The 23,858-nt window shown below is 26.6% G+C and overlaps 1 protein-coding gene across 2 annotated transcripts in view; it reads left to right on the top strand.

Annotated features, from left to right (window-relative positions):
• Positions 1 to 538: 538 nt before the first annotated feature.
• The window catches only part of LOC122850032 (protein slit), a 162,262-nt gene continuing 138,942 nt past the window's right edge, over positions 539 to 23,858 (top strand). For both annotated transcript variants that reach the window (XM_044148993.1, XM_044148992.1), the window contains exons 1-2: positions 539 to 1,024; positions 16,317 to 17,397. In XM_044148993.1, coding sequence (XP_044004928.1) covers positions 17,123 to 17,397 — 275 coding nt within the window. In that variant the 5' untranslated portion in view covers positions 539 to 1,024; positions 16,317 to 17,122. The remainder of the gene's footprint in view (positions 1,025 to 16,316; positions 17,398 to 23,858) is intronic.

Below are 23,858 nucleotides of genomic sequence, written 5' to 3'. Positions count from 1 at the left end.
TTCGAATGGCCGGAAGCCAAGTAGAACAAACATATAATACAAGATGAATCAGATAAAATATAAATTGAATGAAGAAAGAAGATATTATAAAGACACATATCTTAAAAATTGGTATGGATGATCACGTAGAGGATATGGAACGTGTCATGTATCATCATATTTTCTTTTGCAAATTTCCATGATAAAGAAAGTCAAAAGTAGCTACTTAAAAGTGTTATAAAAAATTATTATTTTATTTATTTATTATTTGTCTATATAATCAATGTTCGTGTGCAACCTGAATTGACTTTTTTTTTTTTATTTTATTATTATTTAATTTTTTTATATCATCATCATCATCGTCATCATCTTAAATTTTTATTTATTATTTTGTACTGAGTACTGTGTGCACGTAAAAATTCCCCTTGATGGTATTAACATACCAAGGGGAATTTTTTTTAAATTGTGTATGTGTGTATGACAATGGCTGTGTGGCGCGCGCGCCGCGCAGTCTCGACCCTCATTGGTCGACATCAAAGCCGCGCCAAGCATCAGAGACCAGTTGAGCGCGAGTTCTCGAGCTGCACAGTTGCAAGTTATAAGCCGTCGTTGAATTTAACTTGTCGTAATAATTTTATAGACATATATTTCGATTAATATTTTGTCATAATAATAACAATAATGTTTAATTGTTTATATTAATGTTTTTTTCAAATTAATTAATTCTGTGATTTTTGAACAAATTAATATTTAATTTTTTTTTTTTTTCTTCATTAAGACTGTTTGTGAAATTATATACTGAATTTTTTTTTTCATTTATAGTTTGTTTGTTAATGTAAAACGTTTCAAAGTGTTTATAAAATTGGATAAAAAATAAATAATAATTGAAAATAATTTAAATGTGAATGAGTTGTTTTTTTTTTTGTTTCTGTTTTAAAACAAATTTGTGCATCGATTTTTTCAATTATTTGTTATACTATTTTGTGATTATTAAATAGCTGATTGGACTGACTATTTGATAATAATTTTTATTTTTCAAAGTTTGGTAAGTTTTAAAAAAATTACATATATATAACTGTGTTAAGAATAGAATTCATCAACTGGATTTACTCAGTAAATGAGAAAAAAGAAATAAAAAAAAATTTCACCAATTATTTGAGCTCGTATAAAATTGTCAAGTATCCAAGAGTCTATTGCAATTGAATCGTTATCAGAAAATTGTATTTGTCTTAACTAACTAACCACAAGAAAAAAAAGTTTAAAGCACGTGCAGTTTTCAAATTGACGAATTTTTTTCGTTTTTTTTTTTTTTTATATTTTAGTCGATTGCAGTAGCAAATTTAGTAAAAATCGACGTGAATAAATATAAATATCGGAAGAAATAAAATAAGAAAGCAACAAAATAACATTTAAAAAAAAAAAAAAAAGGAAACATATATAAATAAATAAAAAATAAAAAAAAAAACCGTAGGATACAGCGTTCAACGAACTCGGCAATGGCAAGTCGAAGGGTTTCGTTCTTGGGACATCGGTAAAATGTGAACGAAAGGTAAAGGTAAAAAAAAAAAAATATAAAATGAAATAATAAAAAGAGTTAAAAAAATCTCTCTTTGCCTTGGATGAGGAACCTGCCTTGCTTCATTTCTCCTTCTACAAACTTCAGCATCATTTTGTCCTTATTTATCATCACATTTACTATCATCTTTGCGAACCGCATACACATTCGTGGGGCACGTATGTACCTATATACTATATTCATTCGATGAATGGATCGAGGGGAAATAAATATAAAAAAACCAAACCAAATAATATATATAAAAAAAAAAAAGAAGTCTGAGTGAGTAAGACCGGATCAGAAATGAACACAATGCCCAGGTCCATGTTGTGTTAACCCATCGTATACGCATACATACACTCTTCGTTTTTAAATATATATTTTCAAGTACTTTTTATACATATTCCCTCATGCAGCAACAATTTTTAAAATCATCCCTAGGCGATTTTAATATTTTTTTTTTTATTTCAACTGACAATTCAAATTAAAGCATTCACTAATATTTAACTCGGCCCCTCGCGTTCTTCCAATTGTTGTATGTAGATAAAAAAAAAAAAATAATAAATAAATAAATTCGAGTAATTGTGAGTAATTTTTTAAATATAAATTTTGTTTTTTAATTTATTTATCATACTAGTTCTTGACATTTTACCGATAATTTCAAAGCAATTTTATATATAATTTTTTTTTTTTTGTATTTGCAATTGCAACAGACACATATATGCCCTTGGGTGCCGCATCAGGGTACATTCGTTTATAAACCAGGATCGATTATCTTTCAGTGTACACGTTGGTTGTATATATGTGTCTACTTAATAAGTTACACACAGATATCAGATAGCAATTTCTTGATATATCGAAAGATCGGTTATCAGTGTATGAGATTACCTATGGAAGAGTTAGCTTTCAAACATTTTACGTTGTTGTTTTTTTTAATTTTTTGATAAACGACAAGTTAACACTGTGATGTTACTATTATAAAGATGAGTTGAAAAATAAAATTGTTGATTACACTTAAAGGTTGAGGTTGAAAATAAAAAGATGGGTAAAATGAGAGATAAATTAAAATTGTAAAAAAATTAAAAAATGACTAAAGATTCATCGTTATGATGTCTTGGATGATGGAACGAAATCCATTCGTCTCGCACATATATTAACACAAATATATTATATACTTGTGTGTCTATGATATATTTTTATATGAGTATTTGTGCATTTGCAGCCTCAGGGAAACTTTTTAACTTTTTTAACTCACTACACACTTTATTTTTATAAACATATATATAAATACGTATTATATTTCCTTTTATTTTAATTATTTTTATTTATTTTTTTTCTGACTCACTGTTCCATGGCCCACCGTCCAACGAAAAATTACGCGTAACAAGATTTATTTCATTTAAATGAGGATGTGCGCTAGGCGCTAGTGGCCACATTACTCGTTAAAGAATTTTTTTTCTTGTTTTTTTTTTCAACCGAATACATCAACGAGAAGAAAAAAATTAAAAATAAACATGTGGAAGAAATTTTTGAACAGTAAAAAAGCCGGGTGTCCGATCACATTACGACATAAAAGTACATAATTTTAAATAATTTGTTTATTTTTTATTTCTAATATCAATTTCGACTTGTAATTTAATTATTAAAATTAAAGATTGAAATTTACATAAAATAATTACTGTTTTTTTTTTTTTGATTATTTATTTATTTTTTCTAAATGAATTTTATGATAATAATCTGGAATTTTTTAAATGCCACAAGATTTTTCTATTTCGAAGAATTATTAGATGAGAATTATTTATCGTTAACATTTCGAAGAATTTTATTTTTTATTTCATTTCAATTGCAAGCCTTTTTTGGTTTTTTTTTTTTAATTTAAGAGAGGCGTGGACAGTAACATTATTGACGTGCATTTATATTGACATGTGGTCGATGTGAAAAAGGGTATTAAGAATGTTAAAGATGAGGTGACACGTGTCACTGACATGTCATGGCATTTATGTTCACTAAACTCATCATCAGAAATTTTTATCTTGTTATGTGTTTCGTGTCATTGTTCCTTAATTATTCAATTCAATAATATTAATATTAACTTAACATCTTGATTTTTATTTTCCCTATTTTCTATTCAACTTTATTTTAATATTCAGAATATACTTTAGTTATTCGTGTTTGACTTGACATAAATTCAATTATTCTGTCACTGAAATTAAATTACTTTGAATGAAATGAATTTTTTTCTTTTTTTTTTTTTTCTATTGTTTTCTAGTAGAGAAATAAATTTTTCGTGTCAAATTTCAAAACTTTAATTTTTCCAGCTTATTGTTTATGTATTTATGAAATAAATCTTTCAAATGAAATAGTAAATTTTTATTTTTGATTGATAAATTGAAAATTTTTGTTAAATTATTTTCTTTTTTTTATATATATTTGTTTGAATAAATAATAATAATAATAAAATACATGTTTAAGTAGAGCACAAGTCAATCTGTCATTTGATAAAATAAACAAACACACTGTGTGTTGACTTGTTACGACAAATTGCACCCTCGATTTTATAACTCGGCAATACAAAATGAAATATATAATGATGCAACATCAGCCAGTTCAAGTGTAACACAAGAATAAATGTAAAAAAGTATATATACTCAGAAGAGTTAAAAAAAAAAAAAACAAAAATAAATAAAATAAAAAAAATATCTTGTTCTCATTATTTCAAGTTGGAATCTAATTATTTCAGATTCACAAAAAAAAAATTGTATCTCTTTTTCATCACTAGATTTTTTTAATTCATTAAAATTCATCTCTTATTTTTTAATTTAAAATTACATTATTATTTTTATACATCTGATTTTGCTATTGATTTTAAAATGTAAGACACGTGAATTTTTAAAACCATTTTTTTTTTTTTTTTTTCTTATAAAACACCCTTTTCACTTTAAACTAGTTTTTGGCCACACATATACATGTTTAAAAATCCATAACACACAAATAGAATATGGACTCTAATTTCACTCACCGAGAGTTGTAAAAAATGAAAAAAAAAAAAAATTATAATAAAAGACAAAATTCCGAAAAGGAAGTTTAGGACTGAATTATTCATGGGGACCTGACGGATGTCGCATGCGGAAAGGGTTTCGAGTCGAGGGAACCTGGTTACATCGTAAATTTTCATTTATTAAACTGTTTAACACCTGAAACTTCACTCTTCCGTTCCCAACGCTCTCATTTAATTGGGACACTTGAGATTTATAGATAAACAAAAAACATTTTTTCAAATTTATATATATATATATAAAATTTTAAACTTTTTTAATTTATTCGCATCATAACAAATATATATTTATTATTTATAATAAACTTTAAATGATATTTGAAAAAAAAATTCTTTGTTTGAAAAAAAAAAAAAAAAAATATTTATACAATTCGCATTGTCATAATATTTTACATAATTTATTAGGTTTTTTTATTCCGAGTATACGTTGATATGTTTCTGCTTCGTCGAGACTATATTGATTTAAAAATGTGAATATAAAAAAAATATATATATTATATAAGGGGAATATAACGCGATGTAAAATGCGTGCATGCAAGAGATGGAACGCCCGATTTCACCTGTTTATTTCTTTGTCGTATACCATGTCTAATACCCTTACTTACAAACACATACACACACATATATATTCATACAGTACAACTGATATAATACTGTAAATATTCTCCATTTTTTTTTTATGAATATTTGCCGTTTTATATTCAATGAATATTCAAATATACCTGTCTGGATTGAAAATGAAATAAATATTTTTTATCTTTTTTTTTTTTAAATTACATATTTTTTTAAATACTATTATAATTATTAATATAATATATATATAATAATAATAATAATTAAAAAAGAATTAAAAAATTAAACAAAACAACAATGAAAGGATTATTCTGAAAACAACCGATTTTTAATTCCAACTGGGTCTATAGCCCCCAACGTAACATGTTGTAACCCCATAAAAACCTCTTTCCATTTTTTTTTTTTTTTCTTTTTTTTCTCTCCCAGGGGAAATGGTGTCAGAAAGGGGTTTTCGTGAGTAACATGGAATACATTGTGCTTGCTCATACATTTAATACACGTACCATATTTTCTTTCATATATACATTTATGTGTTGTGTGTGTGTGTGTGTACTTTGCAAATGTATACAAAAAATGAAAAAATGAAATAAAATAAAAATGGCCAAATAAAAAATAAAAAATAAGTAAAGAATTTATATACCTCAAGGGGTGGTTTGCGTCTTCCCACGTTTCAGAATATACAGGGGTGAAAACGTGGTTGAAAACTAAGGGTAGGGTAATTGTTTCTTCCCCATTCGTCATTTTCTCTTTCCCTAATAGTGTCTTTGTCATTTTCGTCTTTTCATCTCGTGTGTTCATCTTTGTTACTGACTTTGTGACCCTCTGTTTTGCAATATATTCAAGCAAAGATGACAAGAGTCATGAAGTTGAATATTTATATATATATATATATATATATATGGATAAGGGGAAAATATAATATGCCAAGTCGTTACGTGGTGTTGTAATTACGCTGTAAAAATCACGATGAACACAATGTTTGAGTATAATACGTAACTATAGACTGTTAAAGTAGAGATATTTTGTTGAGATATTACATACTTTGCAATGTACAAGGAAATAGTAAAATATTTTTTATTTTATATTTTTATTATAGCCACTTGTTCTGTATTTTATTGTTAAATATTTATTCATTTAACGAGTTAATGTACATTTAATTTTACATATTTTATTTTTTCTTTTAAGAGTCAATTTTATTTTAAAAATAAAATATATAAATTAATAATAAATTTTAAAATATTCTTAAAATTATTTGACATTAAAATCTTGGATATTTTAAATAGTCCAGTCGTTTACTGGAATATTCCACGTATATGTGATTCATCAAAAAAGACCACACATATTCTTTAAAATATAAAAATATATAAAATGACTCAAAAGTTTTAAACTTCCGTGACGTCGTTGTACCCTTTTTGCCTACACTTGTATATTGAGTTGAGAATTTTTTCGGTAAAAACAAGATAAAAAAAAAAAAAATGAAAAAATGAAAAAATGAGTGGCTCAAGGATATATTTCAGAGGGTCATAAAAATCCGTAGTCATGGCATTTATCATAATTCACGAAAAGCTCCAAAAGTCTTTTAAAATCTTTTTCTTCCAAGTTTTCACACATTTTCATTTTCTGTCACTATATACTCTTTAATTTTAAATCCAAATGGACATACTGTACAGCATCCAACACAAAAAATAAAATACCTTGCAACTACTAAAATACATGCAGGGTATCAAGTACTTTTTTATACACTAATGAAATATCATGTAGACACACACATGCACACATTTAACTTTGATAAAAAACAAAGAAAAAAAAAGAGAAGTAAATAAAAGAATAGAGAGTTGAAAAATGGTAAGGGAGTAGAGTGACTTTAAATTCCATGTCTGGTACCAAGGGCCTCCGTGCACCGGATCCTTTCCCGACTGATCCGTGCCTGTGTGGAATAAAGAATCGAACTCGTGCCACGATCACTATCTTATACGTAAAAACACGTCGCCGACGGTCGTTTTTCTATGGCCACCCGGCACGTTTACGTTGTACTGTATGTATTATGACTACCTGTATATATGTATATGTGTGTATGTGACAATGTAACCAATATTATTGTGTATTAATTTTTATATAACGTTGCATCAAAAATAAAAAAAATATAAGAGCCAAAAACAACGTCTTTTTCAAACGTCAAAAAATTTTAAATTTAGTTATTTATTTTTTTATCAATTACGTGACGAATTTATCAAAAAAAAAAAGGGAAAACATGAGCACCAAAGTTGCCACATCAGGATTGTAGATAAAATTTTTTTGCTAAACTTACCCTTATTGCAGTTGATGATGAAAATTCCAAATTGATTTTGTTGTCTCTTGTCCCACTGGAATTAAAAAAAAATATATTTTTATTAATACTAAATTTTATTATTTTATTTGACATAAATACAAAAATGTTTATAATTTTTTATGGAAAATATTAATTCAATTGACTAGTCCAATTATTTATTTTTAATTTTATCAATTTGTAATAAATTTCAATTGACACTGAGTAATATTGGAATATTAAAGAAAATAATAAATGTTATAAGATAAAATCATGCACTCACTTGAGTCATTTTAAAATGATAAAATTTATCAGATTTATATATGAATGAAATTAATAATGGCAATAAGATAATTTAATTTTTTTTTTAAATAATTTTTCTTATATCCATTTCAAATATATACTTGAATATAATTTTTCATTATTTTAATTGAAAAGTGATTAGATTAAATTGAATTATTAATATCAATACAGCTGTCATTGGTAATTATATTGGGTTTTAATAATTTCTATAAATGCATAAGATGAAAATTAGTTAAATTGATGATAATAATTATTAATGATTTTAATCTGCAGACATATAATTAATCCCAATAAAAAAATAACATTATACCATATATGAAAACTTAAATGAAATTTTTAAATAAATGTGATGAATAAATTTTAAAAATACACAAAAAATAAATTTACTTGAATCTGGGTTAGTACTTTTTTTTATAATATGAAAACTCATAAACTTTTTAGTCTATCCAATTTCATATAATAGTTATAATTTTTTTAAATAAAAAATATTGCAAGACTTGTTGTTGATTCAATACCTGAGGTGAGAAGGTGAAAATATATAAATCTACTTGCAATTTTCAACGATGATATATAAAGACATTTGGTATTCGTCCTGATTCACGTATATCATAAATGTGATTTCAAGAACTGTTATTCATATAACTAGATAACGGTCTTGTGCATATAGCCTATCTTGGATGGTTGACGTGTTTAACGTATACATGACTTTAATGTGTATATGAATTTCGATATTAGTTTTGATGAGATAAGAAACAACCAAGATCAAGTATAATCAAGAAAAAAAAAGAAGAAAAAAAATTTATATTAAATTTTTAAATGTAAAAGAGAAGGATCAAATATACATTACACTCAAGTGGGCTTATATACTGACGTGTAATCAAAGATCCATCAAATACACTTGTGACGTGTCAATATTGGCTCGATGACACCGTATATTGCAGACATAAACTTCAATGCGTCAACTGCATTTTTTTATTTTAAAATATAAAAAATTCTCTTTAAAAATATATTTGAAAATTCAATCATTATATTGACTACAGATATTTAAGGGTTGTAAAATATTCAGCTATTGGAATATATTGATTTTTATTAAAGATTAGATCATTTTTTTTTTTTTATATATTTTATACAACAAAAGTGAGATTATCACCTTGGGTAGATCGTTCAATCGGTGATGACAACTGGAAGAAAGACTGATGGCAACGATCTGAAATTTTCCCGTGGGATTGTTTTCACCATGGTTCTACTACTAAAAGAAATCGAGATAGAATGAAAACTTGCCTCACACTCTATACCATCACCCAGAGAATCAAAGTTAAGCTTGAAAGAACAAAAAATAAAATAAACAAAGAAAGTACATTGGAAAAAGGATTGTGGCTGCAGAGACGAAAGAGGCCAAAAGCCAGTGAAATAGTGACAGTAAAAACAGGACGAAACAGAGATGAAAAAGTAGAGCTACGTTTCAGATGAGGTGGAGAAAGGATAAAAAAAAAAAAAAATTCTCTAGACTGCTACGAATCACCAACGAGGTTGTGGAGGCGAGCTATTATAGATTTTGCCATCAAGAACATTGTGAATGGATGACATTATCAGCAGTCACTGTTAAAAAAAAAAAAATTATATGTACACTCGACAGGATAGAAAAAAAAAACGATTGATTCGTGGTTGCTAGACTTGTCTTACTCTTCTTTTAAAATTTAATTCCAAACTAGATAAAAAAAATGTGGAGCTGTCAATTTATATAAATATATTTAATTTTAAATTAAAAAAAATATAATTTCCTCTCTGATTTTATATAGATAATTATACTATTCATTTTTTTTTCATCTATATAATTTTAAAAAGTTTTTTTTTTTATAAAATATTTCAAGCTGCTTGTTATCTTGTTATTTGCAAAGTCATATAAACGCATATATATATATAAAAAGATTGATATGAAAAAAAAAAAAAAAAAAAAAAAGGTATTCATCAAAGTTCGTTTTTATCTAGTTCAAAAAATATAGAGTGGTTAGTCCATCAGAGAAAAGCCAGAGCTGGAGATTAATTGTAAGATAGTTTAAGTGTGTATAGTCAGTAATGTAAAAGCAAAGAAAAATTTTTAAAAGTATTTAAAATAAAAAAAAAAAAACCAAGAAGAAGAAAAAAAAAATTCATTACGTGGTTGTAGTTGTATGTGTGCATAATAATCTTAGGCTGAATATACATATAAAAAGAGGAAGGAACTTCTTTGCACTTGAGCCGTTAGTTTTGTACTTGAGACAACGAACTAAGTAAAATAAAAATTTAAGAAAAAATAAGTTTTAAATGAAAAAAAAAACACAAAAAATTATGAATAAAAAGAAAAAAAAAAAAAAAAAGAGTTTGTTACTTTATAAAGAGGGAAACTGTAGTCTAGACCGATTAGTGTTTGGTCCCCGGAACTTCGAACGAATGGTCGCGACTCGATCCGGTCCAAACTCACTCTCTCAAAAGCACAAAATATCTACTGTAGCACAAGACGGCGCCGGAAGTGGCCGGGTTTGGCATAGCATAGCATATATATATATGTACTAAATTGAGAAAATGAATGTGACAGTCTAGGTGGGCGGGTGTGTACAAAGACAAATAGAATTCTCTATAAAACTTTTTTGTCTATATAAAAGCAAGAAAATTTAATAGCCCATGGAACTTTAAATCGGAAGTGAAGTAAAATTAACAAAGAAAAATTATATAATTTCATATACAAATATAATACTTATTAAATTTATAGTTTTCTCTTTTTTTTTTGTCAATTATTAAGCAGAGAAATAAAATAAAATCTAAAATGTCGATAATGAAAATTATTAAACGCTTGATGGAACGGCTTGATAGCCATCTTCAAAGACGCCGAGTTTGATAAGAATAAAAAAAAAAAAAAATATTCAGTATAAAATAAAGGGAGAATATAATTTGATATACTCTGACAATTTTTTTTATATTTTTAAATTGAAAAAGAAAATTACTAATCAATATAGCGCTCACTTAATATTTATAAAAATTTATTTTCCAGTCATTTTAACTCAATTTTTTATCAATCACTAATATAATAATAAATCAAAGAAATAAAAAATAATAATAATGATGATGAATAAAGAAATTCGTAATTTTATTTATTTTTTTTTTTTTTTATTATGATGAGTTCCACGTGATTTTGCTGGATATAGACTTTTATTTACTGACATTATAATAACATTACATTCCCCGCATGTTCCAACTCACCCTAGATTTTATTTTTTTTACTCTTATTTTTTATCTTCAATGAATAAAAAAAATACACTGTAGACTTCTCACTATTGACTATCATCTATATCTCCACGCAGATAAATTGATTTTCACAAATTTGCTGTTGAAGATTTTTATTTCTGTCAATTCACAACGACAAAAAATAAACCAATAAAAAAAAACACTTGTCGTTTTCAGTGATTCCCTCCGCTATCTTCTGACAAAAGAATTGCGTCAAACAAAAAAACCAAATAATAATAATAACAACAACGATATAATATTAATAAAAAAATAAAAAATAAAAAAAAAAGATATTGAATAAAGAGAATTGAGAAGTAGAAAAAAATATAAAATGAAATTAATATGCATCATCTTACTGGATGGTATTTTCTCATATAAAATCTCACTTAATCTCGATCAAATTCTCCGTTGTCTTGAGCATTAAATTGGCACACAGTGGTATTATATTTTCAAAGTCATTTTGACCAAGAAAAAAAAAAAAAAAAACAAAAAGTACCAGGTGAAATACTAAGACAAACGTTTGACACAAAGCTTGAAAACGTTTTGAGTTTGATTGTGTATGTGATAATATATATATATAAAAAAAGAAAAAGAAATGACACTTTATACATATATATAAGAAAAAAAAGGAAGTGAAAGAGCCGTATCTATGTGTGATTTCCCCAAGGCAAAGACGACCGATCAGACGATCGAGTGGGTGGTTGAAAACCGCACTGGGAAACCTAATATCCCGGGATAACTATCCCAAGGGTGTTGGCAAAAAGTAAGCAAGTGAGAAGAATATATATATAAAAAAATAAGACGTGCTAGTGTATAGAAATTGAAAGGGAAAAAACCAACTCAACATGTACGATTCTAATGTATATATATAAAAAAAAAATAAGTAAGAATGCTGAGTGAGAACGACCAACTTCATTGGAGTTTGTGAGTGAGCCAAGTCTCGTTCTGTGTGTCGTTCGGTAGCTCGCTTAATCGACGATATCCACTCTTCTCATTCCACATCTAAACCCACACCACCACCCATTTTATCTTCTTTTCGTTCTCTTTTCAAAATGTCTCTTTTACCATATACGTATATGTATTAAAGGTATATTAAATGCGGTATGTATGTACGCAATTTCTACTGGTATTTTCATTCCCTTCTAATCGATCGTGTCACACAGAGTACATTGAGCCACAGCGATACACTCAACTTACTCAGAAAATCAACCCCTCTGCGTGTATATACCACCCCAATTCAACTTGCGTCTCAGCAATTCGCGTGTTGAAATATTTCTTAATGCCAACAACAAAAAAAAAACCTCGAAATAATAATAATGTTAAAAATAAAAAATATATTTTTGCTTGCACCATTAGATGGCTATAGGATGTTGAACAAACATACTTTATATCCAATGTAAAACTTTCTATTTTTCAAGCAAATTGATTTTTTTTATTCTTTTGATTAATTTTTTTTTTTTTTTTTTTTAAATTGAATTTCATGCCTTGTTACGAGTCTTGTGGGTGAGTTAGTGTTAATGTTGCAGTATAGGAAAGAGAAAAAGAGTAGGTATACAGTTAAAATAAATGAATGAAGAAGAAAAGGGAAAAAAATAAAAATGTTTATAATAGTGAGTTGGGCGGTGAAAGAATGTAAGAAATATTATTTTTTTTTTCTGTTTTTGCACTTATATATACATAAAAAGAAAAATAAATAAAATTTTTTTAAAAAGTTAGGGCAAGAGGTGAGGGGGCGTTATGTATATGCAGCTCATTTTGGACGTTGCCTTTGGCATGTGCGTGCACTGAACTGACCGATCATTTTGCCAGACAACTGGATACATGATTCTCATTATCATCTTTTTTATAAATTTTTTTTTCATCATTATTTTTGTTTCATCTTTATTTTTTTTTGTTTTTTCAAATCATACTGATAAGAAAAAGCAAAAAAAAAAAAACGTAAAAAATAATTTGACTGACTGAATTTTTTTTTCAAGATGAACGAAAAAATTCTCACGTTTGATTTTTAAATTTTTAATATATGATATAAAATTTAGCTGAAAGAAAATTATTTAATTTTTAATAACATGTAAATTTACTATTTAGACTTGAGTTGGCAAATATAATTAACATGTTCATTTTGATAAATGATTATCACAAATAACATTGTCAAAATTTATAAATTAAATTTGTAATACTGATATTAATAATAATATCGAAGCGTAAATTGATAAACAATTTAAATTACGTTATTATAACTTATTTACTATTGAATTTTGTATATTATAGTATAAACTGATTAATATAATAAACTGATAAATCCATTAGTACAATGAAATGAATTTCTAGATTATAGTTCATCTACTCTCAGTTAATAATATTCAAACAAAACTTTATTATACAACAATTCATATGAAAATATATATATTATCATAATATTTTGTAAATTATCAGTCTTATTATTGTGTTCATTATAATATCACTGAACAAATAAATTCCATAATAATATTATTTCAAATATACTGTCATTAAACAAATAAATTGTTTCAAAAAAAAAAACTTTAATTTATTTACAATATCACTATCTCTGATTATATCTGTCTCATATCAAAAAATAAATATATAAAAAAATTTATTTTCTTGAAAATTATCAGTACTTTATAATGATGATAACAATAATCATTATTATTTGTTTAAATTTATTTTAAAAAGAAATGTTTAAGTTCTCGAAAAATTAGAATGTAATATCAAAAAAAAAAAAAATAAATAGACATATAAAAAAAAGGTAAAGATAGATGTTTAAAAATTCGAAACTTAATGACTTTGGTGCATGTCTGTCGATAGGACACGTGTATATATATTACATATGTATACCTGAAATGGAAAATGGTGAGAGTTCTTATCCCGTGTATATAGTTGTTATCTTGACTCTTCCAACTGGGAAAATTCTTGTCCCAAGTGGTTTACAAATGTATGTGTGATAAGGGATACAATATTGCTTCAAAAAATAAAATAAAAAAAAAAAAAAAGGTCGTATTGGCTACTCAAGATTCGTTGGTTGGCTCTAAAACATATATTATTACCTTTTTTTTTATTTTTTTTTATTACTACTTATGTATATGAGTTTTGTCTTACATGTATAAAACAGAAACAAAAATTTTGTAACTTTAACACTACCTTTTTTTAAATTCACTCATATTGGGGAATCAAATTTGTACTTTATTATTCTCAAAGGCCACTTAAGCATCTTTCATTTTCATAAAAAAAAAAAAAAAAAAAAAAAAAAAAATGGATTATAAATAAATATTCTATAGTTTTTTTAAAACTATTTTTTAACTTGAATTTTTTTTTTTTTCATGTCACTTTGATTTTTAGCTAAATTTAAACCATATACTTTTATCCTCCTGAAAATTCTACTATTATAGAATGAAAAAGATAAAAATAATAAAAAAAAAAAAAAAAAGAAAATTCGAGTAGCTAGATTCCAACGACGAAGAGACAATTCCCTGGACGGTCGACTTTTTACAAATTAGGTTTTTCATTGAATCCAGCCCAAGGAGTGAGTTTTCCTTTGAAACTTTTGAACTTGCCACTCCCCTCCTCAATCGTGAGATCTACTTTATTTTATTTTATTTTTTTTCTCATTTTTTTTTCCGTTATCAGATGAATTCTGGCACACACACACACACAAGAGCCTTAGACTCACCCACTGTTAAAGAAATCGAATTTCTTCTTATTTATTTATTTTTTTTTTTTTCAAGTCTATACCATTTTTGGACATATGTGTGTGAAGGTATCACGAAGTACATACCTTCTGATAGCTTTTTTTTCCTTTTTTATCACCACAAAAAATTCTATTGGCTTTTTAAAAATTGTCAATAAAAAAAAAACACGTAGAAAATTATGCAACGTTGTCTCTATTAGTATTCGCCAACGTTTATGTAATTAATATAATGCAAATGACAATATACGTTGATGAAGGTTGATGACAAGGCATCATAAAATATTCCACAGCACTCATCTCGTAGCACACATATGCTACCACAATCTCTTTAATTTTTTCCTTCATCCATCTCTTTTATCTATTATACTCTTACTTCTCTTCATCTTGCTCGATATATTTTATAAAATTTTACTGAGTATATACAAACGCCTACAGCTTGTACATCACAGCAATATTTTCTATATTTCATCCATATACAGCATAAGTCGGTTTTAGTTATATATATACAGACAAATCATGAGCATATATTTTGCTCTTTGAAAATTTCAACTAACAGTATATGCCAACAGCAACGAGTGCATTTTAGCAACGAGTAACTGCTAATCGAGTTATCGATTCGAGCCAACTTGATACTTCAAATATGTATACGTGTATGAATTTCTGCACTTAATGCATTTCAACATGTTTTTAATCAGTCAAGATAAAATAAGATATAAAACAAATAAATAAAATTAATATATACCGAATGTGACAAATATATAGAAAATATATTTTCTAAAACTCGAGAAATTTGTTTCTATTTTTGCTGACAGAAATAATTTTCTATTATTATTATTTTTTACTATATTTAATGCAAGTTCAAATGTTGAATATTTTGATAAAAATAAAATCAAAAATATATTTTTATTTCTTTGAAAAATAAATATGCATTTGTGTGTGATGTTTTTGTTCATGGGACATTTGTCAAAAAGTATATGTACAAGAATAAAAAAATAAAAGTAAAAAATAATTTTAAAAATGCTGAAAGTATGTATGGAACATTGGTATACAGATATGGATAAGATGTAAGGGTTGGAAGGTATAGGAGAGGGTTGAATATGTACCATTGAAAAATTCCAATATGCCTCGAAAGTCTTGAGCGTGCTTGGAATGCATTCTTATATAGCTTTGATTGTGCCACGAAAGCATATTTTCCTACTTTCACGTATATTTTGAACAAAAGAATTTATTTTTTTTTTTTTCAAATATATCTAAAAGATTATATACATATTATACTTTTTTATGTACTCTTATATATATTCAGTTGTTTTCTTATTTTTTTATGACTTTAAATAAATAGATAAATTTCATTATTTTGTTGTGAGGTTTATTTTTGCATTTAAAAAATACTACGTTGACCACCAACGAATATTATCTTTAGACTGTTGTTTAATACACGTGAAGACATCTGCATACCGCAAAATCACGAGTACTGCATCTTACACCTTCGTAAAAACCACACGTTCATTTAACCGTAATTTGCGGTTTTTATATTGCAGTAATAAACTTTGTTTAATGTATATTTATTTTTTTCTGATTTCAGGTAATATGTGCAGTGTACCAAGTAAATAAAGATCCAAAGAAGCCAAATAAATTTTTAAATGCAATGTTGTTATAGAAAAAATTCAATACCGAAACCAACCAAGTGCAAGTGGGTAAAGTGACAAAATACAATAAATAAAAAAAATTAAAATTTATATACAATATATCCGGCAATTAATAAAGTAAAAAAAAAAAAATAAAAAAAAATTGTATATAAATAAAATTTGACGTACCCTGAAATTGGGTACGTTTGTTAATTTGAAATAAAACAGCATCAAGATAAAGTCACCGGCTTTGTCGAATTGGGATGAGCAGGATCGGGTATTGGCGTTAGTGGTGGACACCGTTGTTGGCACTAACGGGTCAACCGGTGGAGAAGGGGGCCCCATATTTGGCCCCCCAACGGGCCAAGTAGATGAAATAAATGCATCATTACACACGGCATCAACAGCCGTTTCATCATCAATTATAAATTCAAATAATATAATTAAAAAAAATAAAACAACAACAAGAAATTTAAATTTAACAAATGAAATTAATAATACAACAATAATAAATCCACTTTGTCATAGTGATAATTTGTTAGAAACAGTTATTGATAATTCAAGTACAGGTGTTATACGTAGATTTGATTGTGCAACTGGTTTTAGTGAATATTATAATATTTATACTAGAGTTGTAATACCACCTGGTAATATACAACGAAATAATAATAATAAAAATAAGCGTAAATTTATTGATATCCTTGAGGGTTCAAATAAAAAAATTAAAAATATTAACGATAAACTTATTAAAATTTTTAAAGCCATGACACCAACTTGGTCAATGCGTTTGTTAAGTGTAAGTTGTGGTTCGGTGGTATGTGCCTGGGGACTATTACTTGTTCTATCAGTACTTGGTGGTGGTGCATCACATGGTACTGGTGAACATGAATATGGTGGCTTTGATAATGTTGGTAATATGGAAGATCTTAATGGTGCTAAATGCCCATGGGCATGCTCATGTACTGGACAGGATCTTGATTGTTCGGAAAGAGGTCTTACTCAGGTGCCTGGGGATCTTGCTGTTCTCGCCGAAAAATTGTAAGTTTTATTATTTTTTAAATTAATTAATTTAAATTATTTTTTCTAATTCGCTTAAAATCTTTTGTTTTTTTTTTAATATTTAAAAAATTCATTTATATTTTCACGTGTTATAATTTGACATTATACTTGTATATTTTGCTAAAGCATTGTGATTAACATAAATGTCTGAAAGCGCGTCATTGCGTGTATATATATGTATACACCTAAAGCGATATTGAGTTTGTATGAAAAGTACACAAGAGGCGAGAAGCAATGAGTATATTTACTGAGTGTATTGCACTCAGCTCATACACTATATATATATACATGAAAATTCAAGTTTACACTTAATGGATGGAGGAATAATCAATGATACACTGATCGAGATGAAACTAATAAATTTACCATACAAGTGTACCTATATATATACATAAAGTGTAACTGAGAATAAAATATTAACCATGTTTCACAACATTACCATACGATTAATAAACATAATCAACTAAAATATTAACAAGTGTTGAAAAAAATAAATAATAATTAAAATCTTTGCACATCTTTGCTGATCAATAGTTGTTCTTATATCGGAAATTGATCTCGTTTAACATGTCATCATCTACTTTATAATTATTAATGTACTTTAATTGAAAAATTAAAATAAGAAAAAAACCAAAAATTAAATTAAAACTACGAAGAAAAAAAAATATATATAAAAAAAAAGACTTGATCTTGTCTGATGATGGGGACATGGTTAACTTGGGTAAATATATATAACTAGAGAGAAAATCTCGTATCATTAATACCTAATGCCTCATTAAGCGTGTATATGAATATTTTAATAATTTCTGTAGACTCCTTGTTTGTATAACCCCGTGAGTTTTGTATACCACAGGGGAATTTTAAATATATACATACTTTCTATCGATCTCTACCAGAAGTTTAACTTGTAAATCGCTCTACTGTGCCATCAAACATATACACAAACATAAAAATATCATATAACACATGCACACACACACACGTATACATAGATTCGTTACCGTACTATATTTAATTAAGCCCCTTGTGGTACCTTCTCTCCTCTTTTACCCCCCTACTACTGCTACACTACTACTACTTTTATACTCATGTACAACCCCATCTGTCTTGCCACCCGTTAATTGGCACGTGATTAACTGATGTGCATAAAATATATATATTATTTTCTTATTATTTTTAAAACCTCGATCCCTTTAATTTTTAAATTTTATTTTATTTTTTTTTTCATTAATTTTGATATATATATTTGAAAAAAAAAAATATATATATTGTGTTTATATAAATTTAATGACAGGAGAATTTATTATTTACAACGTGTATAGATTATTTTTAAAATATAAAAAAAAGAAAAAAAAAAGTTAAAATGAATTATGACATACGTTTTAAGTCTTGCATGTTAATGAAAAAAATTTTCGCCCATGATATCAACATACACATACATTAAAATGCTAATTGACGAGCAGATTAACACGTACGATAAGAAAATGTCGTAAAATTAACGGCATTAACATGAGAATTTTCAAACGCAGAAATAACAAAAAGACCTTGCCTAGTTTTTAACGATCTGGTATGTGTATATTTTATTTAATTTTACATTTATTCTATTGCTAGATATTTTTTTTATTTATTTATATGTTATTTTGTTATTTAAAAAAATTATATAAAAATAAAAAATATTTTTATTTTATACTCGACGATTTTTGAAGATCACTCGGTTCGATTGAAACCCTCATATACCTGTTCAGACATTTTTCGATACCGAGATAACGGACAAAATGAAAAAATAATAAAAAAAAAAAAAAATATGATCAAGTCGATGAACAAATGGTTTGTATGTTTCTATATCTGATTTGTCCCTTCAATTTTTCTTTCATAATATTTTTTTTTTTTTATAACATGTCAAACGTATGTCAGAATAAAAAAAATAATTTCAAGTATTTGATGTCAAAGTGAACTGAAAAAATTTCTTTAACGTGTATAATATTTTAAAAGAATTTTTTCAAATTTACAAATCAAAAATCTATTTACTTTTTCAACCAACCTATCAACCTTCTTGATTTTCACGATTCTCTTCTATATTATCCATCGTGTTTAATATGTTCAAGAGACTATATACATACATGTGCCACACAGACAATTCCCAACTCGAATGTAACGTACTATATGTTTCTGTTCGCGGTTGCATACCAAACCCAAGTGGATTAATGAAACACTCAGATTTATGATCACATTGCCTCTGGATATATATGCACGCAGAAACTTTGCGGTTGACCCTGATTCTCCTTTTCGGCAAAACCAATTCATATATATTTAACTCAAATTTTCCAAAAAAAAAACTTTTTTTTTTAAATTAAACTTTCGAATTATAAATATCTATATTTTCAAATTTAAATATTTATTTTAAGTATGAACGAATTTAAAATAACTCGACGCTTTATCAATACAACCAGACATGTAAAAATATATTTAAATTTAAATTCAACTAGTATTTAAAATATCAATATTATTTTTGACTGAGAATATGCAAAAAAAAAAAAAAAAACGAGAAATTCTGTCCATCAGTGATTTAAAAATTGATTATTTAATCTGTTAACAGTATTGCCAGTATTTGAATGAATATCAGCAAATTTATATTTCATAATTCAAATAAAACAAGCTAATCCTCTTGAAAATTGGATATTTAGAATTCAATAAAAAGAGTGATTTAGTAGGCACATAAAATGAGCATATCTGATGTACAATCAAGATTGGAAGCATTTCAATTTCGAACGTGCCGGAACTCAATGGTAGTATGAGTTTAACTCAAAACTTGAACTTAGTCACGTGCAGTATTTAACCCTTTTTGTTTTTTTTTTTTTCTTTCATCCTCTCATAAACGCACTGTTCATTTTATTTATTTATTTATACAAATTATTTTTTTTTTATCAATATATTTATAGAAACTTTAAGCTTCTGGTTTGAGTTGAGTAAACCCGCGTGAAATAACCACTCACAAATATTTCGATTAACTTGCGTAAACATTCGTTTAAAAAACAAACAACTCTATGTTTGCATATCAAAGAAGATAGGTTATTGAATTTTGCATAAAGTAAATTTTAATATTTAAACTAAAATAATTACATATATAAATTTTGCATTTGCCAAAAATTAAATTTACAAAATATAAATATTTTTGGGTTTTTTTTTTACCAAAGTTATGATACTTATCTAATATATAAAATTTCTATGATATATATACATCACATATGCGAATATATGTATTTTTTTTTCTCATTTTAACCATTAAAAAATGAATGGATTGCGATTATAAACGACCTCGGGAATCCTTGGCGCGCCCGGGCGACCGTAAAATTCAAACAAAAGCATTCATGCATTGTACGTTTCAACGAATATGCGTATAGTTTATATATATGTACATGTTAATACATGATATATGTATATACACATATTACAATTTGAGGGTGGATGAAATAGAAGCTCAACGTAGCGCAAGCATACACGCACGTACAAACTCGTGGCATGCTCGGCTCGATTTTGAAAGTTATATGGTTGTCCCAGGGAGAAGCGCGTCGAAATGCATTAAATATTTATGCCTCCCTATATGAAATAATATATATACCTGATATCGTCTTTTTAAAACTCCTGACGAAGCCGACGAAATATATATTCTTGCGTGTATAAATTTCATAAAAAAACATTTTTGCATTTAAAAATTAAAATAAAATTTTTTCAGCAACATTAAAAAAAATGTTATAGCTCAAATGATTGATCAATCAATCAATTGTAATTAAAATATATATAAAAATTAATTATTTACATATTAAATTTCAATGTGTGTATAAACTTATTGTTGTATATAAATAAAATAAATGTATTAAGCATCAATAAGTATCAAGTAGATACATGTATATATTTACGAATTAATCAGACTGGAACGTAACTGTCTAGGATAATGAACAAGTTCTAAACAACATTTGCAAATCGATTGTACATCTACATATATACATGACATATAGACATGCAATAAGTTTGGACATATATCGTGTATATATGAACAAGACATTTTTTTTTTTTTTAAATATATTAAAAAATAGCAATCTCCGTTATAAAAAATTGGTGAAAAAAAATATATATAAATATGTGTATTACTTAGTAATTCACGACACGAGTTGAAGACTGATACGGTTCAATGAAAACGTTTCTCGTCACTTTAAAATGTGATTAAATGCGTGTGTGTCAGTGTGTAGATGAAGGTACAACTAATACTTCAATCGTCAGTGTATATAAATACCATTAAAGATCGAAATTGACATGATGGAATTAATGATCCAAGTTTTCCAGTTACGCACTCGGGTCAAACAAAGAATTCAAGGGGTTGGAATTTTTCCATTTTTTTATATTATTTATATATATTTTTTTTCTATTTCTACATCTGCTCCGCCTCGTTGTCAATTTTTCTATCGTCTCGAGACAACCCTGGGCGTGGTTCGCTAACAGATATTTTTATTTAATTTTTTTTGGAAGCTGAACCATGTCGTCATCATTGATGTTGTGCACCAGAAAAATAAATAAAAAAAAAACCAACAACCACCACACGTTGAGAATTAATTTAATCTCAGGTAGAAATTTTCTATAGAGCATTTTATATATAGATATATTTGTTACAAAACGTGATCGCGCATTGCGTTTAACTGTTCACGATTTTTGACAATTACACACTGTCGGTCTGGAATCTCCCCAGGGGGTGTATGCATGGCACGGTACCCGTTTGTAGATATATATGTATGTGTGCTTATTCGAAAAGCGAGCTAAAGAGAGAAATAAAAAAAAAAAAAAATAACTCGTGTGTGCTTATGCGCCGACATGACCCCCGGGGGCACAGACACACCGAGACAGGCAAAATTGTGAAATAAAATCAGAATAAAAAAATAAATAAATAAACTATTATTGAGAGGGTGAATGAAAAAAATCTAAATAATAAGAGAATATATAAAAATTGGGAAAATATTTTCGTGACCATACACACTGGTCAACTAGTTTAAAATATATTTTTCTTTTTTTTTTTATAACAAATTTATTTAAATCTGCACAAAATAATAATAATAATCTACTTTTGTGTATTGGTTTTTTATTTAACAATAAAAATTCCACAACTGTAATAAATAATTCAGGATAGTTTTTGTAAAAAAAAATTTAATAGTAAATAACTTTGAAAAAAAATGTTCTCGTACGATTGAAAGAAAATTTTTTAAACATTAAATTATTTTAATTTAAATAATGCTTGACCGGCGTTGAGAATTTTTTTAAGAATAGTTAATGTATGTCTCTATTTGTTTGACAAATTTTAGCGATATCTACCAATGAATTTTCTCTTGAGAATTGTTAGAAAAATAAAAAACTCGAACATAGAAAAAAAAAAAGGAAAAAAAAAAAAATGTATTAAGTGAAACTAACAACCGTTGATATTTTGCAGATAAATAATTCATCAAACAGTAAATCAAATATAATTATTATCAAGAAACAACTGTATATATGTTTAATATACGTAAACTGGAATTATAATCATGCTTGTTAATGCACAAGGACAAGTTGGTACTGGGCCAAATACGATTAAGACTTTTTACTGGTAGCACATATAGCTGTGAGCAGATTGGTGATAAATCAGCATTAAGACTTTCTTTGGGTCACTGTATGGCGCCATGCGACAAATTTTTATTTTAAAAATTATTATTATTATTATAGTTATGTATATTGCCACAAAAGCCACATCGTATTAGGCATTATATTATACTGAATTGTAAACGTCAATCTTCTTGATTGTCAACGTACAAATCTCCCAGTTTGCACTCAATCCCCAGCACACATATATATATTTATTGTTAACGGATCATGACCTACAAATTCCATAGAAATAAAAATAAAATAAAAACGATTTGAATGTAACAATGAATATTATTGAATTGCCATTGCGCTCTTCCAGAAAATAAATATGTATATATAAAGTTTGTGCTCATCAGAAAATTCCAAGTACAATATTATCGTTCAATATTTATTTCATTATTTGATATATAGAATCGGTACTATATATTTAAAAGAAAAAAAAAACTTTACTTTTATATATATTTATCTTGTAAATTCATGAATTAAGAAGCTAAAAGTTCAGATATAAAATTAAATTTATTTTGTTATTTGAAAAAAACTTTTAAATTTATATTTTAAATAGCAAAATTTGATAGATAAATATTGAATTAATATTTTTTACAGTGTATATTTACAGGGAATAAATTTGAGTAATGAAAAATAATTTTTTTTCACGGTTATATTAAATTTTTTCTCATAGAAAAATCATAAACACTGTGTAATATTTATTTAATCGCTAGTGTTTCTGTATATTATTAATTTATCTACCATAACAGTGGGATATATGTACTTGATATTAC

The sequence above is a fragment of the Aphidius gifuensis genome, linkage group LG2 (genome assembly GCF_014905175.1).
Source record: "Aphidius gifuensis isolate YNYX2018 linkage group LG2, ASM1490517v1, whole genome shotgun sequence".
Lineage (NCBI taxonomy): Eukaryota > Metazoa > Arthropoda > Insecta > Hymenoptera > Braconidae > Aphidius > Aphidius gifuensis.
Note: the sequence above shows the minus strand (reverse complement) of the source record. Positions and strands in the feature narration are given on the sequence as shown.